Genomic DNA, 24335 nt, shown 5'->3' with positions numbered 1-24335 from the left:
CTGTAAGCAGCCTTGGGATATTAGACATAATAATCTCAGCAAGACAATTTCTACTTAACATAGAAGACTGTTTGTACCAGTTACTAACCTTGTACCTGGGCTTGTTTTGCTTCAGAGGATGGGCTACCTGTAACGTTTTTCACCACAGTATGAAGGCTGCAGGTAGTATGATCTTTAGAAGCTCCAGGCATTGGTTATTTTAAGTGAATAGTTTCTATTTGGACAAGTTTTCAATAGAGTGTATATTGTTCTTCTTTCATACTTTTAAATACTCTCTGGTATATTTCTCATGAGAGTTTCACTGTTTGCAAACAGCGTGGTAAAGAGCAAACTCTCTCCATACAGTAAACACTGTTTACAGTACCCACTTTCAACTCATGTCAACTTAATTTCTCAATGTAGGTTCGGTGACTGTGAGAGATTGGATATAGATAAAAGCAGTCCATAGTAGAGCATTCATTTTGGAACAGACATTGTGTATCATAAGGAACTTGGCTTTCTCTGAACAGTTGTGCACATATTGAACACAGTGTACAATGAGGGTTTTCCATAAATCGGTGGTTAATTGTTTACGTGAAAAAGGCATCCATTCTAGTTTATAGAGTAGTGTGTATAAAAGAAGCATGGATGATATCAGATGTCATCAGTGATGTCACTGCGGTCATACAACATGTCATGAGTGATATAAAATGTGATTCCTTAAGCTGTGCATGGCAGCGGTGAAAGTTATAGTTAGCTCTGCATTTTTTTAGTTCAAAATGTTAAAGTTGTGACGGACATAGTCATCTAACTATAACGTTAGTTTAACTTTTGTTTTGTGAATTTCGAAGTTTAAAAAAAATAAAATATATATATATATATATATATATATATATATATTATTTTTTTTATCACAGCTAACTATGTTGTTACTTGAACCTTTGTATTGTTGAGTGAATTTCAATTTTTTTTTAAAGTAATATTTTATTACTATACGTAAGCTAACCCCCATCGCATGCTTTCCGTTGGCGGGGAGGTTGGCTGCAGAGCCTGTGGCCAACCTTCCACAGGCATCAACCCTACGCTATTCACGGCTTTTGGCTATAAGATTAGTTTAACCTTTGGTTTGACTCCTGTGAGTCTGAAAAAAAGGTGAAAAAAGCACCCTGGGCCAATCAGAATGCTCTATTTTTGAATTGCCGATCCTGCGAGACTCTTACGAGACTCTTGTGGAGCCAACTGCCCAGATATACAAATATTTTTGTACCTTAATTTTTCAAACACTACTAAACAGGTTTACACGAAATCATAAAAAGCACAATCTGCGGACCAAGATCTAGCTTCCTGCCAAATTTTGTGTAATTTCTTTCAGCAATTTTTGCGGTAGCGCTTCTTAAAGAAGTCTTTGGAAAATACATGAGGATTTTGCATTTTGGGACCCCTTATTTCTCATCCCCGGCTTAACGATCACCCCAAAACTTGCAATGCAACCTAGGCAAAAAGGAGAACTTTTTTGGAAAGTTTCATGAAGATTTGTCAAACCGGGCCAAAGTTATTATCAACACAAAAGGCAGGGGAGCTTGCATGGCCGACGGGGGTATGAAGCTCCACTTATGACCTCTATGGCAGCTTGGTAGTGGGCGCCTCAAAATGCCCATTATAAGAAAAAAAAAAGTTGAGCAGTGCGGAGTTGGCGCCCCATACAAAAAATTGAGAGAGGTTGGGCAGCGCAGGAGTAGGCTCCCACTGCTGCCCATAAAACATAAAGAGAGGGTGGGCAGGGCAGGAGTGGGCCTCTCACACTGCTCATAAAACGTTAATAAGGCAGAGAAGAGTCGGATCCCCACACATCCTATAGAATTAATTTTTTTAAAGAGGGCAGTGGGTAGAAGTGAATATAAAATGATATGCTTATTTAAATTTAATGTCCGCTGCTTTTGCAAAGGGGAGCACCTACAAGAGCTTTACTTAGTTATTTGTTTTGTTCCTGGTGGTACCCCTAAGAAGGGGCTTTAGCACCACCATCATTTCCTTCATGTTGTGGGGGCTGCTGAAAGTGCAGCCCCTCCAGCAACAGTAAGAGAAAATACAGTACTCTCCTGGGTCAATAAATCCATTACCCATGGGGAGCTTACAATCTTTTTTTAAAGCACCCCTAGCTGGAGCTCTATGCTCTTCAGATGGAGTGCAAGATTCTCTTGTGGTTATTTTTATGATTGCATTTTCTATGCCAAACAATGCAAAAGAAAGACAGAGACATGTTACTTTTATCAATTTAAAAAAAATATGTCTGACTATTTATCTTAACATTTTTCACCCAAATAATGTAATAATAAAACCTAAGCTGAAAGAAAGACACTTTTTTTTAATTAAAACGTAATTAAACATTATTATAAAATTCAATATAACTAAACATTGCATTGTGTGAATTGCTGAACTACACTAGATAAAAAATATTGATGATTTTTGGAGAAAGATGATAGATCTGCTTTATATATATTGATGGGCTCACCCTTTGACAAAGCCAATTAGCTCACTTTAAATATTTTGGTGATGTGACACTTTACCAAAGTCAGTAAATCTCACTGAGTGTGGCCTGGACCTGCAAGACCAACCGCACGCTGCGCATGTTAGAAGGCTATGTATGGTGTGGGATGGCTGAACACAGGCTAGACCCTGCAGCCAACCCCCTATGCGCACCAGGCATTTTGTATGTAATGTTATGCCAAAAATTACATTTTTCTATTCATTTTATTAATTCAATCAATTGTTTATATCTTGCTTGTTTTGTATTTATTTTTTACTAATGTCACTGTTTGGTCTCTCTTTTAGATTAAAGGTTATGTTAGCATTGCAGCTATCACTTTATAAATCTACTGATGAATTCAGGAGCGGCTGGTGTCAGGGAAGAGTGGCGGGCGGTCGTGGAGGTTGACAGGGGTGGGATAGGAGAGGCGATGGATAAAAATAAAAAATACAAAACTATTTTAAAAAATGTACCTGCCGCACACTGCATCACACACTTCTGTTCCTCCCACTACAGGCACAAGGTCCCAGACTCCCCTGCAGCCAATCCAGATGCTGGTCTCATGCATGAGAGCAGCATCAGGATTGTTCTGAGCACCCTCGAGTTGCGCTCCAAGAGAGACTGGGAGCCTGTGTCTGCAGTCTTCAACCCGGCAACGCAGCTCAGGTTGGAGACAACCTCAGTGCTCATGTCGATTGGCCGTCCTAAGATGGCCGGCCAAACCAACATGTGTACTCATAACAGTGCCCACCACTCCCCCTCGTCACTGTTGCCCCAATGGCCCACCCCCAAAGGAAAAATAACCATAATAAGCACATTTTATTATCGGTTTTTTTCATGTTTTTTCGCTGCCGGTGGGGAGGCGGCACACCATAAGAGCCGCCGCTGGATGATTTTCAACGTATTGCAATTTGCAACACTCAAATTGTTAGCATGCACACACACAGCATTACTTTAACTGAACCTTACAGCATCTGCTCCTTGTACACTGAATCTAATCTCAGAATATTCAGGTGCAGCTAGTTAAATATTTAATAAAATAAAATCAAAATGTTCTCCTCTTAATGGTATATGTTTTCTAACATTCTATACAGCACAGGTATTTTTGGGGTCAATTCATTCATTATTTTAAATATTTAGGCATTACATTTATTTACAGGAGTTTTATGTAGCACTAACAGGTCACCTTAAAGCCAATTTAGAGTACTATGTGTTGATAGGAAAAGTCCACGTAGGTAAAGCCTGAACTCCAGGAATTATAACAACAGAGGATGGCCCAGTTCAGCAACGAGCTCCGGCTAGGTCATCTGATTGAGGGATTCTTTCTCCTTGAGTGAATTAGATGAGACTTAGAGTACTTAAATGAACGAGGGTCTTGTCTCATTGTTGGGGGATGGGTGGCTAATGGTGCACTTTCTCTGAAAAGGTTGGTTTTAAAGTCTTTTTGAAATTGTAGGTAATTTTATTGACTTCCTAAGGCTAGATAGAGATAATTCCAGGAAGGGGCACAAGCATCATATAGAATTGCTTTCATGTTTTAATCCTCTGGGTTTGCTTGAGCAGAGGTGTGAGGCATTAGAAGATGTCAAGTTCCTCATAGGGCAGTTAGGTATGACCAAGTTCTGCACAGTGGGCTTTTCACATTAAGTACCTTGTGCATGATACAATATACAATGACATGTACTGAGCAGCGAGCCTAAATGAACAGCGAAAAATAATGTGCATACACTATGAACACCTGCTGCTCAATGGGCTTCCATACAGGCAATATAAGAAAACATATATAGTGGTGCACCAACAAACAACAGATGTATAAAAGTCCAATCAAAGTATCGACTATTCCATATCTTTTATTGATTTTCAAGACAGTCACAGGGTTTCGTAAATCCAAAAGTTACAGCCAAAGACAAGGCCTACATGTTTCGTTTCCCACTGTAAACTTCTTCAGGGCATTCATATTAAGCATAACCGAATTGCCATTCACCCAATCCTTTATATGAAATGATTTTTTAATGAAATGTTTACTCCATTTTAGTATGAATTTCAGGATAACATTTGTGATACCCTTCCTTCTTTATACAAATCATTAAAATGCCATCTTATATAGAAGTCCCTATTAAATAATTATAATTAAATAAACAACATTAAATAAACTGACATTAAGAAAAGCATTCTCAGTTTGGGTGTAGATGCCACTAAACTGAATTACTGGAATGCAGATGAGTCTCCCAAATTTGCAATCATACTAAAATGGCATCTTTGTCTGGGTCACTAACTGCGACAAAATAGTGGTCTCAAGAAGGCGTGTGAACAACCCAAAACAGCACCATTATGAAGTTTGGCCTTCTACCCTGAATGCCTGTGAAACAAACACATATTATAGTCAAGAAGGACTGTCACTTTTGAATTTTATGAATGATCTAGAATTTCCCTGTTGGCATACAGCGGGGACTCATCAGTGTTACAGTACATATGATATAACTTCTAGGCTGCCATAAGGAGTAAAGGAGCATACAGTTTAATTTCTGCTACCATTATGATTTTGGTGGGAAAAGAATGCCTTTGTATCAAGCTTGAGTGAAGAGCTACAATGCTGTTGCGAATCAATACTGAGAAGTAAGAAAACCATTAAAATCAGCATTGACCATTGCTTTCCAAACTCCTAGATAGAAAGCGCTGTAGTGAGCCCCAAACCTGGATACACGAGTGGAATCCCAGGATGCCAAGGAAAAGCAGAACATCCATATGGTAGATGAATGGGCAGAACAAGAAGCAAACAATGGAAACTCTGCCTAAATCCAATTAACACAAGGGAGCAGGAAATGAGAGAAAACCAGAAAAGTGAGGGAACTGGAATATGATGGCAATCCAGTCTGATCAGGAAGTGATACAACACAAAGGAAAGCTACCAAGCAGCTTCTTCGTCCTTATACTGGGCTTAAATACTCTCGCTGCCAAGACTACCCTGGATTTGCCTCTCCTAACCCGGAAGAGAGTACACAAAGGGGCTTGTGGTCTAGTTCTTGACTTAAGCTTCTACTGCCTCATTAACCACAGCTTTCAGCTAACCCTACAGCCAAACCTCCTGTTACGTAATAATGTATCTGGAATATGTGGCCTGTCTCTTTACTCACGTTTTCTGTCTTCTCTCATTAAAGCTTGTGTGAGCCCTCCCTGTGGTGTCAACCAGATGCTTCTTCGAGTTCAAGACCCTTTGTTACATGTAAAACATAGAAAAGAACTATGAAAGTGGATTGGTCTGTACCTTGATTGTCAGCATGACATGCGTCTGCCCCTTTAGCACTTCCACTGCCTTGCTATGGCTTATGTCTTCAAAGTTGACTCCATTGGCTGCAAGGACTTGATCTCCAACTCTGATTCCATGCTCCTCTGCCAACCCTCCTGGGTCAACTCTATAACAATATCAAGTAAAAACATTGTAAAAGTTGACCTCCACAGATTGCACTAAAATAATATGATACAAGAGAGAACGCAAAGAACTTAAATCTGCATGCAATGCCTGGGGAATTAGTTTGTGCATGTAAACTTAGGGGGTCATTACGATGTCAGGTGGGATCACTTCCGCCCGACACCAACTCAGTCATGGGACCGACCAACACTGGGTTGGCGGTCCTGACTGCCCCATTAGGATGCGACTGAACACTGTTCAGTCGCAATCCCATATTTCACTATGGGAGCATGCAGTACGGCTGTAAACCGGCCGTAATGCATACTTCCATAGTGAAATGGCAGGTGCAGTTCATCCCTGTACCCCGTGGCAGGCACCTCAAGGTTGCATAAGCAGGGGGGCACTCTAGGTACCCCCTCGGCTTCCAACCGGAGGCCGTGCACTCAAGGGGGCCCTGCTAGGGGTCTCCAAATACGCTTTTCAACATGGTTTCCATGTCGGACATGCCAGCATGGAAACATGTCAGAAACTGTCATCATAATCTCAAGGGCGGAAAGGCCCGCCCTCGAGATTCGTACCCGGCTTCAGACTGGCGGGTCTCTGAGCCCGTCGAAAGCCAGCCAGAATGACTGGTTGGTTTCTTTTCTGACCGCCTCCATCGTAATAAGGCAGTCGGAAAGAAAACAGAGTGGCCTGTTATGATGCGGTCGTAAAGTCTCCGAACTACAGTCGGAGCCTTTACGAGCCGCATCTTAATCGGCCCCTAAATGTTGGTTGCCAGTAGAAGTGTTAAATGAGATGACAATTTATATCTGAAGGTATACCGTAAGTTAACCAGACATATATAATAAACAAAGTACAGGGCTAACTGTTTTCTATTTGTTTCTATTTAAACACTTAAATGGGAGAGTAGGCATTCTGAAATTTAAGAAATGTGTTACTTACCTGTAACTGCAGTTATCCCGTATTGGTGTCTTTCATAGATTCACATGCCTGAATCATTCCCCGTCATCGGAATGGGAGTCCCCGGTATATAAATAAAGTAATGTCCTATAGACATATACAGAAATAGGCCTACAGGCCTCACATTAGTAACATATCTATGTCCTTTTGTAAAAAGGACCAAACTCTAGAAAAGAGCCAATAAGCCGTCACCTCCCTCTAGAACCCTCCTGGAAGGAGCCTCAGTCCCTCAGATTTTTGTACGAACAAAGCTAAGTAGGCGTATCACTGAGAGAATTAGGTGAGCCCTTCCTGGGGAGGCGGGAGGGTTGCATGTGAATCTATGAAAAACACCAATACTGGATAACTGCAGTTACAGGTAAGTAACGCATTTCTTATTCAGTATTATGGGTGTCTTTCATAGATTCACATGCCTGAATCAGAGTAGCACGTTACACAAAAGGGGGGTTTACCCAATAAAGGCACTGGGACCTGGGTGCTAAATGGTATATAGAAAGAGGGGTCCCAGTACTTGGTATCAAAATCACACAAGAACAATTACTACATACAATGAAATTGAAACACCTGTGCATGTGAGTAGACTGAGACGCACGTCATCAGACGTTGCCGGTCTTACGATTTTTCTTTCTTGTATTAATCGTTTTAGTTACATTCCATTCGCCCTTGTTTGTATATCCTCTGTAGTATTGAGATGATCATGATGGCATCTGACTGAATTTGACACCAAGGTTGTGGATGGCGCTTTGAGCCTATTTACACGTGAGTGAATGTTCACGCACTACCAAGCTGAGTTTGCCATTAATTGCACCGACTTGGCCTGAATTATAATCTCACTCTGTTGCTTACTAGTTGTTTCACGTTCTCCATTCCCACTCAGCGCGGTTTTAATTAATCTGTATTCCATTACCTTAGACCTATTTCACTTCATTTTCACCGAATCACTCGCCCCTCCTGATTCCCTTTGTCCTGATGAAGACCCCGTCCTAAGGTCTTAGGTATACCTACCTTTTCGCATTGGATTTGAAACATCGACAGATACAACCCCACACCAGCTGGCGCAACCAACATTTAGACTATTAACTATAGCGCCAATAGCATGGTGTCCTGTAAGTTTGCAGAGCATTAGCTGCTCTACTTCTGTATACTGGCTCAGTGTTCTGAAGCCAGAATGATGTTGTTTTCATGCGTCTTTCATGCTCGGATGTCACTTCTTGCACTATGACCGATTCTGCACATCCTTCCCCTCTCACAAAAACACCCCATTCCCCCCTCCTATTCCCGGGGCACATATGCAATTGTGTTGCCAAAAAAATGATATATGCAGTTTAATTACACGTTGTGATTAAATAACAATGTGTTAATTTCTTTTCATCTTACTCTTTATTTTCATTGTATGTAGTAATTGTTCTTGTGTGATTTTAATACCACGTACTGAATCAGAGTAGCAAGCAATGCACAAAGCACATTTTGGATGGTACAGTATATGCAAGTCCCTAGATAATAACATATCAAGCGACTAATAAGAGCACATAGTTGCAAACAATAAATACCATCACATTACACAATAGAGAAATGTGCGTAGATGAGAAGGATAGAGGGATGAAAGAAGGCTCACCTCTAGTGAAATAGATGACGAATCACTGCTTGTCCCACTGTGGTAAATATAAATTACCTATACTTAATCTATGCGGTAAAGTTCAATAAGAATAACTCAGTCAAAAATAAGAGGCAGAATCCGTGGTATTTGAGGTTTTAAAAGGGGTTTTATTCCTTAAAAAGGAATTGGTTATATGGTTCGAACCAGGCAAATCGCATTCCGTCACCACAAAGGTTCGGGAAGGGATACACAATACTTTATTGACAAGTTATCATATATATAGTCAATGCATTACAGTAAAGGCAGATACAGGAGGCGTAACAGCTGAGAGGAGAGATAAGAATACACATACGTAATGAAAGAGGCGTTACAATTGGCGTGCATGAGGGCATGTACTAGAAACGTCATTATGAGATGTCACAGGTGGGTGGATCCATAAGAGAATCCTGCAGTGTCAGCAGGAATACATGGCAGAGATGCGCGCGCAGCAGCATGACGTGTAATTGACGTGGAACTGGAGGGTGAAGGGGACTTGACATTTAGCCTTACATGAGGAGACAGAAGTCTGGGGTGTCAGAACAACCTAATCCCAAATCGTATCTAATATCTTGTGTTTAAGGAACTGTATTATCTGGAAGGAAAGGCCTCTCGGGCAAAGGCTATTCTATACTGACTGCTAGTGCGTGCATATGCGTCTACGTGTCTACATGAGATGCGAGGGGGGCATGGGCCTACCATGGTAACAGGAGCTATGAAGTATTTGCATGGAGACAGTGAGGCCGGGCCCTTTGCTCTGCAGCTGGAAGGATGTTTTCCTAAACTACTAGACAGGAATGTATTTTCGAGGAGCGGAGCAGATAACTTGAAGGCAAAATACCGTTTTGGCAGGCGAACAGGCTGAGCCTGGTACCGCTAGCCGCGTAGGGAGTAAGACAAAGGTCATGGATACAGATGCTCATCCAGGCCCGAGCATTCAGAGGCAGAAAGCAGGAAAAGACTCGATGACAGAAATCAGGGCCTAACTCGCCTGAGCCAGGGAAAACGTGAAAAGTGCACCATGAAAAGACGTTGGCAAGGCACACTTAGGAACGGAATATCCGACCCATTCATGGTGGATCTGAAAGAGGACATGTTAACGTTGGACGCAAATGTATTTGCGTCTTCATAGCTGGCACAGAAGGGAAGTTACATGTACTTTAAGCTCGTACATGGAGACGGTGGGGTACACATTAGGGAACATTTCTGACCATAAAAATTTATATTTCCTCATTCCCTCCTTGTTCCCTACGGACCCTTCATGATATATCGATACTCATAAATCTATCAATCTGTTCACGTAGTATCATTTGCTCTTCTTTCTTCTTATGTCGTTTTGAATGAGAACTTGAATGAGGAATACATGATGTGGCGCACAAGCCGCAAATCGCTGGCCCACAATGTAGACATAAGCAACAACTGAATATTATGAGAAGGGCAATACCCAGGAAGGATAGGACCTTCCATCCCCAGGCTGACAACGTGGTCCAGAACCAACCGGACCAAGTCCAGGTGCCTGGATTCTGGTGTATCAAACTTGCAATTTTGTGAAGACGAGTAATGGCTCTATATACTGATGGCGCGTTTTCTGGAATGAAAACACAGCAACTCGATCCGATGACTCTACAGGCTCCGCCCCTATTGGCCAGGATGACGTCAAGGACGAGACGATTTTGAAGAACAACAATCCGCATCGCAGACTGCTCCTCTGTTAAGTTGCCTAGGGCAGAAGTAGTCTCATTCACTACTGCTTCGAGGGTTCTAGTTAACTTGCGTATCAGTTTACTATTAAAGATAGCACCTAAGTAGGGAAAGAAACCTTTATTGAAATCTGTGTATTGCTCCCATGCCGTTTCAGTATAGTCGACAATCGGGAGATCTCTCTGGGGTCTATTGTGTACTAGATGGGTATTCCTATGATAATCAGGAGGAGCTAGGAAAACAGGTGGCAGAAGGAATGCAATGTAACAGGTACCATCCCAATCTAGAGGTAAACGTATATATGCGGTATGACCACAAATGAAGTAGGAATGTCGTGAAGCTTTGAACGCAGACTTGCCCTTATCACTGAATTCGATCACAGTAGTACATTTACTATGACCCAGGTGTACTGAACCATTGTTTCTAACACATAATTCACCTTTGACTGGTAATACTGACATAGCAGGCAAGACTGGCTCGGATTCGGATTCAACATTCAGAATCATGAGATTAAGTGTAAACTTACCTAATCCATATACTTCATTTTCTAGATCAGTCCCTGTCCTTTTGGGAAGTCCCTCCTTGTCAGGGAAACATACTTTATGCAGAACTGTGTTCAGGTTTCCCCATACCCAGTTGCCCTGGTAAACTACGGTATTTGAATCTAAAGAATTAATCAAACTAAACCATGCACCACAGGAACCATTATGTGTAAACGGGTACGGAAAAAGGGGCAGAACTCCCTTGTATTTCTGGTAGGGAGGGAGTCGGCCACATATCCAACAATTTGTAGCGTTGCTGGTCTGATGAGAGTGATGTAACATACTAATGAAGGTGTTGTTGCGCAACGCAAGTCGGTAAGATAATTCATGCGGGGGTAATTCACTAAAAGAATGTTCGGCAGTGACGTTGAAAGCGGAATGTGCACGCTTGAAAATAGGGTAGTATATGTGTAACAGTATACTTGCAGCAATAATCAAAAGACTTAGAAAAAACATAATCAATAGTGTCACTATACAGTGACTACGAAGTGATTTACAATATTCATGTTTCTTGAGCTGTTTCTGTCTATCTCTTTCTCTATTTCGGTCTAGGGGATACATGTCAGAGACTAATTTAACCGATTCACCTAGGGGAGGACTTAAACAATTAAACTGTCTGACTTGCTAGACCTTAGTTTCAGCTTATATTCCTGGGAAGCGGTTTTCTCAACCAGGGGGAGTTTTGAGTCAGTCTGTGGAGGAGGGCAGGGCTGAGAATTCAAATCAGAAGGCAGTCCGTGAAATTTCTTGATGTGGCTCGAGTGCAGCCACCCCTTGCGGCCCTCAATCTTCACTGCTGTCCTCGTCGTCAAAAGTACCAATTTCGGCGTTTGCCAGCGGGGCTCCAGCGGGCTCCGTCGGTCGAAGTTTCTTATAAAAACATAATCCCCAGGAACCACTTCATGGGGCTTCACCTCGGTGTTGTCGGGAAAGGCTGCAGCTACCTGTGAACGACAAGATTGTAGTGCAGACATCAAGGAGGCAAGGTAATCTGTCAGCATATTACAATCAACATCAGTTATTTTACGAGGTATAGGCGTCCCCCACATATTTGGTGGCCTACCGAAGACCACCTCATACGGGGATAGCCCTGTTCGAGAATGCGCTATCATTCTCATGTAGAAGAGCGCAACTGGCAAAGCTACTATCCAGTCAACGCCTTTCTCTCTGCAGATTTTGGCAAGTCGGATTTTCAAGGTCTGATTATGACGCTCCACGAGACCTGCTGCCTCAGGATGTCGGACACAGTGGAATTTCCACTGATAGCCTAACAGGAGTGTAACTTGTTTTACAAGCTCGGATGAGAATGGCTGACCGTTATCTGAGTATACGATACGGGGCAAACCATACCGTGGGAAGAATTCACGAACCAGCTGCTTGGCAGTGGTCGGAGCAGTGTAATCTGGGACTGGATATGCTTCTGTCCATCGGGAGAGTGCACATACAACTACGAGGACATATTTGAATCCTCGACAACGTTCCATCTGGATATAATCCATCTGGAGGACTTCAAAAGGGTGATCGGGAGGATGAAATCCACCTTGCTCTACAGGAATGCTTTTGCCTGGGTTGAACTGACAACAAATCATGCAAGTACGCACTTTCTGTTTGGCTGCTGCTCGTAAGTGTTTATTGAACCAGATATTTTGAATACTGTCTAGCATAGCTTTTTCTCCTAGATGTGCAGGACTGTGTACTGTGTTAATGATGACTTGAACCATAGAGTCGGGGAGAAACCATGTAGATTTTCCCTTCGTCATCCATCCCTGATCTGTTTGGATCCCTCCTAGTTCAGTCCATTTCTTGATTTCGTCTGGTGTAGCATGTGTCTGTATGTCAATTACATCATGGGCGGGATCCCTAACTGTCATGCAGTGTGTCAGTGTCGGAACTATTGTCTTTGTCAAGTCAGTTGCGTGAGTCTGAGCTGTGTGCTTGGCTGTTCGGTCTGCCAGGTCGTTACCCTGGGAAACGATATCAGTGACTTTTGTATGTGCCTTACACTTCATGATGGATATAGCAGTGGGCAGATGTATTGCATCTAACAGAGCTTGAATGAGGGGACCGTGTTGAATGTTGGCACCGTGAGAAGTTAAGTAACCTCTCTCTCGCCATAATACACCGAAGTCGTGCACAACTCCGAATGCATAACGGGAATCTGTGTATATGTTAACTCTCTTGTTCTTGGCTTGAATACAGGCTTGTGTCAGAGCGATGAGCTCTGCTGCTTGAGCTGACAGGGTGTCAATACAATTTGTTTCTATGACTTCAGTGTCTGTCGTGACTGCGTAGGCGGCCACTAACTCTCCTGTACTTGTTCTCATACATGAACCATCCACATAAAGTGTCAGGTCTGGATCTGGTAATGGAGTGTCTGTCAAGTCTTGTCTAGGCTTCGTCGTAATAGTAATGACTTCAATACAATCATGTGCCAATGGGTCTGTTCCACTTAACGGCAAAAGTGTGGCGGGATTTAATGTACTACAGCGTCTGATCTCTACGTGTGGCTGAAACAATGTCAATTCATAACCTGTCAGTCGTGCTATAGTCAAGTGCTGGGTCTGTGTTCGGTTTAAAAGAACTTCCACGGAGTGTGGAACTTGTACTGTCAACTGATGTCCTAACACTATAGAATCACTTTGTCTGATTGCTAGAGCTGTCGCTGCAACTGATTTCAAGCACGCAGGCAGAGCCTGGGCTACTGGATCCAATGTGCTAGAAAAGTAAGCACACGGTTTGTGTGAACCTGCTTGTTCCTGGGTGAGTACTGACAAGGCAGTACCTTCGCGTTCTGTGACAAAAAGTGTAAAAGGCTTACTGTAACATGGTGTTGCTAAAACAGGTGCTTGACATAAGGCTTTCTTTAAGTCTTCAAAAGCTTGTGTATGTTCCTGAGTCCAAGGAAGGACAGTCGAAGACGCTGCCTCCTGGGTTGTCAACTGAATGAGTGGCTTTGCTAGAAATGCATACTGAGGAATCCATTGTCTGCAGTAAGAAGTGAGGCCTATGAAGGCCCGTACCTCCTTTTGTGTCTTGGGTCATGACATATTTACAATTAACTGGATACGATCAGGTGTGCTGTCTCCCCCCTTTGGACAGCAAGTGCCCAAGGTAAACAACTTGCTGAACACAGAATTGCAGCTTCGAAGGGGACACCTTGTGCCCCTTGTCGGCCAGAAAATGTAAAACCGTCAGTGATGCTTTTTCACATTCAGGTTCGCTTCGGGCGGTGATCAGCAGATCATCGACATACTGAAGCAGAGCAGTGTTATCAGGCATGTGAATACTGTCAAGTTGTCTTTTCAGTGCTTGGCTATAGATGCTGGGGCTTTCTGTGAATCCTTGAAGTGCGCGTGCAAATTTGAAGCTTCGTCCATTTAAACAGAATCCGAACAAGTATTGGCTTTCCGGGTCAATTGGAACACTAAAGAAAGCGTTCTTCAGATCAATTACAGTAAAGAACGCTGCTTCTGGATCAATAGCTGTCAACAATGAAGAGATATCTGGGACCACGGGGTACTGTGGTACAATACATTTATTCAATTCGCGCAAATCAATAACTAATCGATAAACTGGAGGTGCATTGGGATCGGTGCGTTTAAGAATTGGAATGATAGGGGAATTACATACATTGGAGTCGGTTTCCACAACCACTCCTTGTGCAATGAGCTCGTCAATGATTTGCAGTAAAGCCACTACAGCATCTGGGGGTAACTTGTATTGTCGCATTCGTGGTAATACCACTTCTTGCTTGAGTGTAACTCGGTATGGTGTGATGTGCATACAACCTACATCAGTTCGGCCTTGCGCCCATAAATGTGCAGGGACATTCTGTAATCTGGGATCAATATCTCTCAATACATAGTGACCTTTAAAGTCGCGCAAAAATAGTCGTACTCCTTCCGGAGAACAACATATTACAGCTCCTAGAGCTTTCAGTGTCTTTATACCTAGCAAGTTTTCTGGGCATGATTTTGTAAGTAGCAAGTCTGTAGTACGTGTCAAAGGACCAACTGCAAGGGGAAGTGGTTGCGATACTTCGTTAATAATAGGCTTTCCTGAAAATCCAAGGGAAACATTCTGTGAGCCTGAGAGGGGTGCCCCTGGAACCTCGTCGTGACTGATAGTTGTCCTGCTTGCCCCTGTATCAATTAAAAACTTTCTGTCTTTCCCTAATACTTGACTATGTACATAAGGACCCTCTTGATCTACAGGAACCTCAATAAGAGGCAAGCCAACCTCCCTCTCTAGGCTGTTTCATGTGTAACGCTGATAATCAGGATAATCATTTTGCGCATACTGGTACATCTGTTGTGTCGTGTTTTGTGTTGCGGTGATGGGCTGTGACTGTGGCACTGCTACGGTCTGTACTGTCTGTTGTGAGGCTTGCATAGGCTGGATATTCTGTGGTACTTGTTGTTGGACCTGGTCTTGTCTGGGTGGACGTGGTCTCTCTTTGGTTTTACCCGTAGAGATATTATGTTTCAAAACTGCACAATTGTTTATATAGTGACCTGGCTGCTTACAGTAGCTACATGTCCCTTTAACAGGACCTGCGGAATTATTGGACTGTGTTGTACCCTTTTTCTGACCGTCAGCTGGAACTGACTGAGCAACTAGCATTTTCATTTTCGTGTCTTTCATACGTCTTTGTTCGTGTTCATGTTCTTCTCTAATTCTATTCTGGTGGTACTGTAACATTTGTAACATTTGTGAAGGGTATTAGCTTGCCATGTACTCTCGACTTTATATACACGGTTCTTAACCTGGGGCAGGGAATTCTCGACTAATTTGGTTACAAAAAGGTGCGGGTATGACTCGCTACTTGGTTTCAGACCACTGTTAATAATAAAACATTTCTCGAATCTTGAATAATAGTCACTAGTGTCTTCATCGTGTTTCTGTTTACAGGCTGAGATTGCATCCCAGTCTTCCTTTTTCGTTGTCAATAATCTTGGCAGAACTTGCACAATTTATCCTGGTAATGCTTTAGCTTTTTCCCCAAGGCCTACCCCTGGAGTACGACCATTTTCTTCGTCCTCTATCTCGGTCCAATTAATCTTTTTATCTCCCACCTCCCATTCTTTCTCTTTGAGTTTCTCGTAAATGCCGGCTGGCAACAGTACTTTTAACATTTTCATAATATCTGAATATGTGTAGTCACCCATGAGTAGCATATCTTTAATTTCTCGGTGAAAACCTGCAGGGTCTTTATCGTGACAGGGTACTAGTTTCTTCATCTCTAGCAATTCTATTTTTGTGAGGGGTGTATATACATACACACGTTCTAGTGTGTCATCTTCTTTTCTTACTGGATGTACTTCTCGTAAGGGATTCTGTCTGTCGAAGTAATACATTTTTCTTTCTTGGGGCGATGGAGCTGACATAAATTGTGGTTTCAGGAACGTATTATACTTGAGTCTCTGTTCTAGAATTTCTTTAATTAAATCGGTACCTAGGCCTCTCCATTTATTCATGAGTAGCTCTATCAATATATCAGGTAGGGGACCTGGATCAGAGTGCTGGCTTTTATACAATATAAGGAGATGTTGTATCATGTACATACCAGCTAAACGCTGTTCGTCTGGTGAAAGATTCAAAAACGTGTGTGCTAGCGCATCATCACTATATTTATCAGAACTGTCAGCCCATTGTACTGCTGACCTGGCTAATTCTTGTTCATCCGTAGAATCGAGTACATGGTACCCCATTCGTTCTCGAAGTATTTTATCAGTAGCCTGAAATAAGTGTTCAGGCGTCTTTGGATTTGACATGGCAGCTTGAAAAAGTCTCTTACCTTCTGGACGTACTGGACGCATTGAATTATTAAAGGGTCTTCCCTTACCTACATAAGCTATCATTTCTCTAGCTGGTAATTGTAATTGTCCTGTGGTCGTTCCTGGTTGTTCGTCCTCCTCCGAGGATTCAGTCTTATCTGCATCATTTTCTCTTTCAGGCTGTTCTCTTTCATGTATCTGTTCTACTGCTTTTCGGATCCTTCGGTACATATTTTCTATACAACTCTGTTTATCATGTTTTCCGTCTGCTATATTCTGACCCCATTTGTTAAGTGCTTTAATTTCTTCCTGGTCTACACCAGGCCTATCTCTGTTTCTTATCAAGCAGTTTATGAAGAAACGTAACAACAGTTTTTGAGTGGCAACTTTCTGGTATGCCATGGCCTCGCCAATGCTTTCAGGACCTTGCCCTGTTTGGACAAAGTGATATATTTTGTCTAGATGATCAATCATTCCTGGTAATATCATTAAATAGTTTGCAACTCGTCGTAGACGTACTGATGATAGCATCATTCTGTCGTCACCTTTACCGGGCACTGGATCATATCTACAGTCTGTAAGAGGCTCATTAAGTATGTCGTAATTCGCTGTTTGAGGTGTACGTTGGTGTGCTAAATCCCTAAAAGTCAATCGATGTGCTTGTGGTGGGGTCTGAAAACCTCCTGTGGCACCTCCTGAGGTGCCAGGTCCAAAAGGATTTGTTGAGTGTAAGGTAGGGGGGAGAATATGTGCAGGAAGGAGTGGTGGAACGGGCGGAAGGTGTGGAACGGGAGGTGGAGTATGTTGTTGCGGAGGTGGTTGGTCATTTCGGGGCGGAGTGCCATCAGCGGGTGGCGCCTGGACACGTGGATTTGTATATGCGGGAGCTACATCGTCTAAGTAGGATGAAAGGAAAATGTCCTTTGCGGTCTTGTGGTGTAATTTAGTCGGAAGCAATGGAGGTGGCAGATCTTTTGGTACTTCCGGGGTGGCCTTAGGTAAACCCTCGGCCATAAGAGGATACATACCATTCATAAGAGTGTTTCGTTGTCTGTCTACTTGCTCTGCTTTTACTCGTATACCTTCCTCAACTAATACGTTTTCTCGGGCTTTGTCAGACTCCTCCCTACTTTTCTCTTCTTTTCTGAGCGCTTTCTCTGTGCGTCTATGCGATTCCTTACGCTATAATTCAATGGCATCCTTCTGTGACTGTCTGGCTTTCTTTTTCCATAATGCTTCTTCTACTCTCATGATGCAATCAGCATCCCATGTCCCAGCAGCGGGCCATCTCTGATTCTCTGTTAAATCTTTGGTGTAATCTACCCACAAATCGAGATATAATACGGCATCTAGGCCATGTTTGTGGTACATGAAGTACCCTGGAGTGTCCCTAGGTGGAATAGGAACAGCTTCCTCGAGTACCCCTTTTCTGGTTTTTATCTGTCTTAGTTTGGAGAACAGCGGCATCTTGAACCCTGCTACTTGATACTTACGCGAACTTGAACACAGTTAATACAATAAACACAGTAATGAAGATCGAACAATCACTCATACCACGACATTTAAAACCACATTAAAACATTTTTAATACGAACAACAATAATTAGAATAAAACTAGCTAACTGCATGATACTGGATGTACTGCTAAACAGTACAGATACACCGCTAAAAACAGTGCATACCGGGTCTGTGTACCCAACCCGTCTTGACCGGCACAAATTAATGCGCACGTCTAGATGCGTCCCCAGCAACGGTACTCACCGGGAAGCACGGAACAGAAGGCCTCGGAAACTCGACACTGGACTGGACTGGACTCGACTCGTGACGTAGATACTTCGGAACTTCGGAACCTGGTGGGCCTCCGTATACCTCGGATCTTGCTTTCTCAGCTAGGCTCTGGTCGGGATCCTCCGCACTCCTCACCGCCTCGTCTGGGTGTTGATCGCAGCCTCAGTCACCTCCGTTGGCCTGAGGGAGATACAGGAAATCCTGCGGGTACGCGTAGTTGTCCGTCCGGCTGTGGCAGGGGACCGGGCCTGCAACGCACCGCCGGCGCGTAAGGTGGGGGAGGGGTCCCTGTTCGGGCGCCAATTATGTGGTAAATATAAATTACCTATACTTAATTTATGCGGTAAAGTTCAATAAGAATAACTCAGTCAAAAATAAGAGGCAGAATCCGTGGTATTTGAGGTTTTAAAAGGGGTTTTATTCCTTAAAAAGGAATTGGTTATATGGTTCGAACCAGGCAAATCGCATTCCGTCACCACAAAGGTTCGGGAAGGGACAGACAATACTTTATTGACAAGTTATCATATATATAGTCAATGCATTACAGTAAAGGCAGATACAGGAGGCGTAACAGCTGAGAGGAGAGATAAGAATACACATACGTAATGAAAGAGGCGTTACAATAGGCGTGCATGAGGGCATGTACTAGAAACGTCATTATGAGATGTCACAGGTGGGTGGATCCATAAGAGAATCCTGCAGTGTCAGCAGGAATACATGGCAGAGATGCGCGCGCAGCAGCATGACGTGTAATTGACGTGGAACTGGAGGGTGAAGGGGACTTGACATTTAGCCTTACATGAGGAGACAGAAGTCTGGGGTGTCAGAACAACCTAATCCCAAATCGTATCTAATATCTTGTGTTTAAGGAACTGTATTATCTGGAAGGAAAGGCCTCTCGGGCAAAGGCTATTCTATACTGACTGCTAGTGCGTGCATATGCGTCTACGTGTCTACATGAGATGCGAGGGGGGCATGGGCCTACCATGGTAACAGGAGCTATGAAGTATTTGCATGGAGACAGTGAGGCCGGGCCCTTTGCTCTGCAGCTGGAAGGATGTTTTCCTAAACTACTAGACAGGAATGTATTTTCGAGGAGCGGAGCAGATAACTTGAAGGCAAAATACCGTTTTGGCAGGCGAACAGGCTGAGCCTGGTACCTCTAGCCGCGTAGGGAGTAAGACAAAGGTCATGGATACAGATGCTCATCCAGGCTGGAGCATTCAGAGGCAGAAAGCAGGAAAAGACTCGATGACAGAAATCAGGGCCTAACTCGCCTGAGCCAGGGAAAACGTGAAAAGTGCACCATGAAAAGACGTTGGCAAGGCACACTTAGGAACGGAATATCCGACCCATTCATGGTGGATCTGAAAGAGGACATGTTAACGTTGGACGCAAATGTATTTGCGTCTTCATAGCTGGCACAGAAGGGAAGTTACATGTACTTTAAGCTCGTACATGGAGACGGTGGGGTACACATTAGGGAACATTTCTGACCATAAAAATTTATATTTCCTCACCACCGCAGCATCCTTCATAAGCTCCGTGTCCAGGCAGTAATGCCTAGTGAAGGTATGTGGCGACTTCCATGTTGCCGCTCTGCAAATGTCAATGACAGGCACACCTGCGAAAAGTGCCATGGAGGTGGACATCGCCCTAGTAGAATTATCGCATACTTTAGAGTGCAGGGGATGTCCTGCTTGTTCATGACAAAAAGAAATAGCTGCCTAAATCTAGCGGGAAATGCTCTGTTTAGTGAGCGGAAGACCTTTCCTGGGCGTGCTGTAAGCCACAAATAGCTGATTTGACTTCCTGAAAGCTTTTGTTTTGTCGATATAACATTTTAAGCAGCGCTTGAGATCCAATGAATGCAACGACCTTTCCACTGCAGTACTGGGATTTGGAAAGAAGGAACGCAAAACCACAGGCTCATTGAGATGATAATCCGATGGGACTTTTGGAATAAACTTCGGATTTGTCCGCAAAATCACTCTGTCTTGTTTAAATTGCAGAAATGGATCCTGAATCACGAAAGCTTGCAGCTCACTCACCCACCTTGTGAGGTGAGTGCAAGTAGGAGAGCTGTCTTCCAAGAGAGATACTTCAGGTCAGCCCTTTGCACCGGCTCAAAGGGATGCTTCATGAGCTGATTAAGGACTGTATTAAGTTGCCAGGTAGGTGGCAACTTATTCACCAGAGGGAAAGTCCTGTATAATCCTTTCAAAAATTGTTTGAGCAGTCTGTGAGACCAGAGAGAAGGACCCGCTGAAGATCTCTTGTAACGGGATATTGCAGCCAAGTGGACCCTGATGGAGGAGTGAGCAAGGCCTGATGTTGCCAAGTGGAGAAGATAAGGCAAAACTTGTTCCGGAGATGAAGAGAAAGGGTGTATTCCTCGATCTTTACACCAGATGCAAAACCTCTTCCATTTCAAAGAGTATGTTTTATTGGTGCTATCCGCTCGTGCTCGAGCTAGGATGGCTCTACAGTCTGGTGGAATATTAAAATTCTGATGCTCTCTGAACTCAGTAGCCAGGCGGCTAACCTGAGAGATGCTAGATTCGGATGCTGGACTTGCTGGTTGCTCATCGTGAGCAGAGATGGACACTGTTTCAGGCGGATCGGTGGCTCCAGAGATAGGCGGTGGAGTTCCGTGAACCAATGTTGGCGTGGTCAAGTTGGGGCTATTAAAATGAGAGTACAAGGATCCGCCTTTAATTTCCTGAGGAGTCTGGAAAGCATCGGGAATGGCGGAAAGGCGTACGCAAAGACGTTGCACCATGAGATCGAAAATGCATTTCCTAGAGACCCTGACTGGGGATGCCAACTTGCGAAGTGTAGGCATTTGGCGTTGGATCTTGTGGCGAATAGGTCGATCTGTGGAGTGCCCCATTGCGAGAAGATTTGGTTGAGGATCTCCTGATCCAGTTCCCACTCATGAGATGTTGTCTTCTGTCTGCTCAATGAGTCGGCGAGTACATTGTCCATGTCTGGGACGCACTCCGCCCGAAGAGATACCTTGTTTGTGATTAGCCAGTTCCAGATTCTCTGCGACTCGTGAGAGAGTGTCAGTGAGCGCGTCCCTGCCTGTTTGTTGAGGTAGTGCATCGTCGTAGTGTTGTCTGTCCGGACGAGCACAAGGGAATTCTTGATTCTTGGAAGGAAAGCCTGAAGGGCCAGGAAGACTGCCCGCAGTTCGAGGAGATTGATATGAAGCCCTTTCTCCAAGGGAGACCCTTTCCCGCTTATCCGCAGCTCTTGCAGAAAAGCTCCCCATTCTTCCAAGGAGGCGACTGATGTGATAATATGAGGATCAGCAGGAAGTAGGAATGTCAAGCCTTGAGAAAGGTTCCGAGATGACATCCACCATTGCAGGGCTTTGACTATCTGGGGAGTCACTTTTATGAGGTCGTCGAATGACCCTGTGCATTGGACCCACTGCTTCGAGAGTGCCTCCTGTAGAGGTCGCATCAGTAGACTACAGTAAGGAATCAGGAGGATACACAATGACATCATCCCCAGGAGGGACTTGAAAAGGCGGACCTTCAAGGCCTTCTTTGAAGCCACTAGAACAGCTAGTGCCAGAAGCTTGTTCTTCCTCTCTTGGGATGGGAAAGCTTTCTTCAATCGCGTGTCCAGGGTTGCACCTAGGAAATTGATGCACTGAGAAGGTTGCAGGACTGATTTTTCCTGATTGAGTGTGAGACCCAAACAATCGAAAAGCCGTAGAAAGGCGTCGGAAGACCTGGACGCGTCTTCTAAGGATGGAGCCTTGATCAGTCAGTCGTTCAGATATGGAAAGACTTGGTGATGGCGCTGCCTGAGACATGCCGCCACTGGGGAAAGACATTTTGTGAAGATGCAAGGTTTAGACTTGAGCCCGAAGGGCAGGACGTGAAATTGAAAGTGTCTGCCTGCTACTGCAAATCTTAAATATTTTTTGTGATTCCTGTGGATCGGAATATGGAAGTAAGCGTCCTGAAGGTCTAGGGACGTTCCTCTTCCAGTAGTTGTAGGACCTCCTGGATCGTCACCATGCGAAACGACTGCTTCTTCACGAATTTGTTGAGACCTGCGGTCCAAAATCGGTCTCCACTTCTTCTCTTTTTTCTGGATCAAAAAGAAGCAAGAATAAAATCCCTTTCCCCTCTGAGATGGAGGTACCTTCTCTATTGCTCCTTTCTGGGGCATAATAGAGATCTCTTGCAGAAGCAGATGTAGATTTTTGTGATGCATTGGGTGGGGAGGAGTTTGGGGAGGGATTTGCATGAATTCCATAGAATGGCCGAATTGCACTATTGAAGGACCCAACGGTCCGTGGTAATCTTTTTCCAATTTTTTAAGAAGTGGGAAATCTTTCCTCCAATTTATAATGAGTGAAATGAAGTCTGGACTGGCTGAAGAAACAGGTCATTGTCTACGTCCATTGTTCTTTCGCTGTCCTTTCCCACGAAAGGACGACTTACCATAAGAAGACTGCTGAGACTGTTGTTGGCGCTGTTGATATTGGGGTCGACTCTGGCCTGAAGAGTATGCAGACCTGTATTGTAAATTTCCTCTATAGGAAGACTGCCCTCTTCCTCTAGTTCCACAAAAGGACTGGTTCTTGCAATGGAGAGTGCCCAAAGCTCTCGCAGTGTCCGTGTCCTTTTTTAGGTTTCGCCTCGCCGAAAGCTGCGCAGCAGACTTTCGCGCAAGGCGAAAACTTTTGTTTACTAGTATGGACAAAAGTCCTGCCTCTCTGTTCCATTGGCTTGCTCCATAAATGGAGGCTAGCCATTGGAAGAGAGAGGCGTCCGTCTTTCAGCGAGGCGATTGGTGGGCGTTCCCGGCGATTTTTCTCATCCTGCCCCTTTGACAACGTCATTGCGGCGGTGGGCGTTTACTTTTTTTTTTTGGCCGCCTTTTATTTTGTCATTTGCCCCGACCTCTGGTGAGTGCTTGCTGCTGTCCTGCCTTCCTCCGTCCCCCCTCTCGCTGTCCGTGAGCCCGCCTGCCCCCCTCCTGCTGTCCGTGAGCCCGTTAACCCTCCCGCTGTCCACCCCCCTCCCGCTGTCCGTGAGCCTGTTCATCCGCCCCCCTCCCGCTGTCCGTGAGCCTGTTCATCCGCCCCCCTCCCGCTGTCCGTGAGCCCGTTCATCTGCCCCCCCTCCCGCTGTCCGTGTAACTCTTTTAACCCTGATTCGGCTCCGTGGACAGATGTTTTCTCAGTCTGGATTTGTGATGTCTCTGTTCACGGCTAGTTTTAGATTTACTTTGAACATAGATGTAAGCCACGCGCTATAAAGGCTACAGATCCGGCCCTGGCCACAGTTCAAATACCCGCTAGTAATATACGGAATTGTTGAGTTAGGTAGAACTGAACAGGTCTAATAGTACAGCTAGGAATTAGAGGCGGGAGAGCCGACACATTAACAGGGCGAGTCGAGTGAAAGCTCAGGCTTGGCTCTTAGAGCCCGCGCACGCATCAAGACATAAAATATTCCCCATGTGCACACATGTAAAGTATGCAAGTCTCTTCAAAATGAAAAAAATAAAAAGTATTAAACATGTGGAGGCTTTGATATTAATAGGTCACATTACAGCGCTGTGGAGTTGTTATTAAAAGTGAGCTTAGAACTGTTCCTGCCCCACCCCCACCCTGGCGACAGTATCATTAGTGAAATATGAGGCAAGTTAGGAGTCATGTGACTCACCCCTGTATGTGACCTGGATTCTTACAGATCGAACATTACTACTACGTATTCAATCAAACAACAGGTTTGTGTACAGCTGATATTCTGACGTCGCACATTTCGAGGTGCTTTCGCATGCGATAGTGTAGAAGAAAAAAAAAAAAGAGGATTCGTAAAATTGAATATCTGCTAAACGATCAGTTATGCTAATCGTGGCTTCCACACTTAACCAAGGTTTTCTGGTTTTACTTTGGACAAATCAGCCACTGGGTATCTGTTTAAGTTTCCATTTAGGAAGCAGCCGAGTGAGGGAGTCTGCTAATTATCAGAGATTATCACGA

General features: G+C 44.0%; 1 protein-coding gene across 1 annotated transcript in view; it reads right to left on the bottom strand.

The window, feature by feature from the left end:
* The window catches only part of PDZD7 (PDZ domain containing 7), a 721728-nt gene that overhangs the window by 450664 nt on the left and 246729 nt on the right, over positions 1 to 24335 (bottom strand). The window contains exon 6 of the mRNA XM_086922676.1: positions 5772 to 5919. Within this exon, the coding sequence (XP_086778802.1) occupies positions 5772 to 5919 (148 nt within the window). The remainder of the gene's footprint in view (positions 1 to 5771; positions 5920 to 24335) is intronic.

This window comes from Lissotriton vulgaris, chromosome 5 (assembly GCF_964263255.1).
Source record: "Lissotriton vulgaris chromosome 5, aLisVul1.2, whole genome shotgun sequence".
In the NCBI taxonomy this organism is placed as follows: Eukaryota; Metazoa; Chordata; class Amphibia; order Caudata; family Salamandridae; genus Lissotriton; species Lissotriton vulgaris.
Note: the sequence above shows the minus strand (reverse complement) of the source record. Positions and strands in the feature narration are given on the sequence as shown.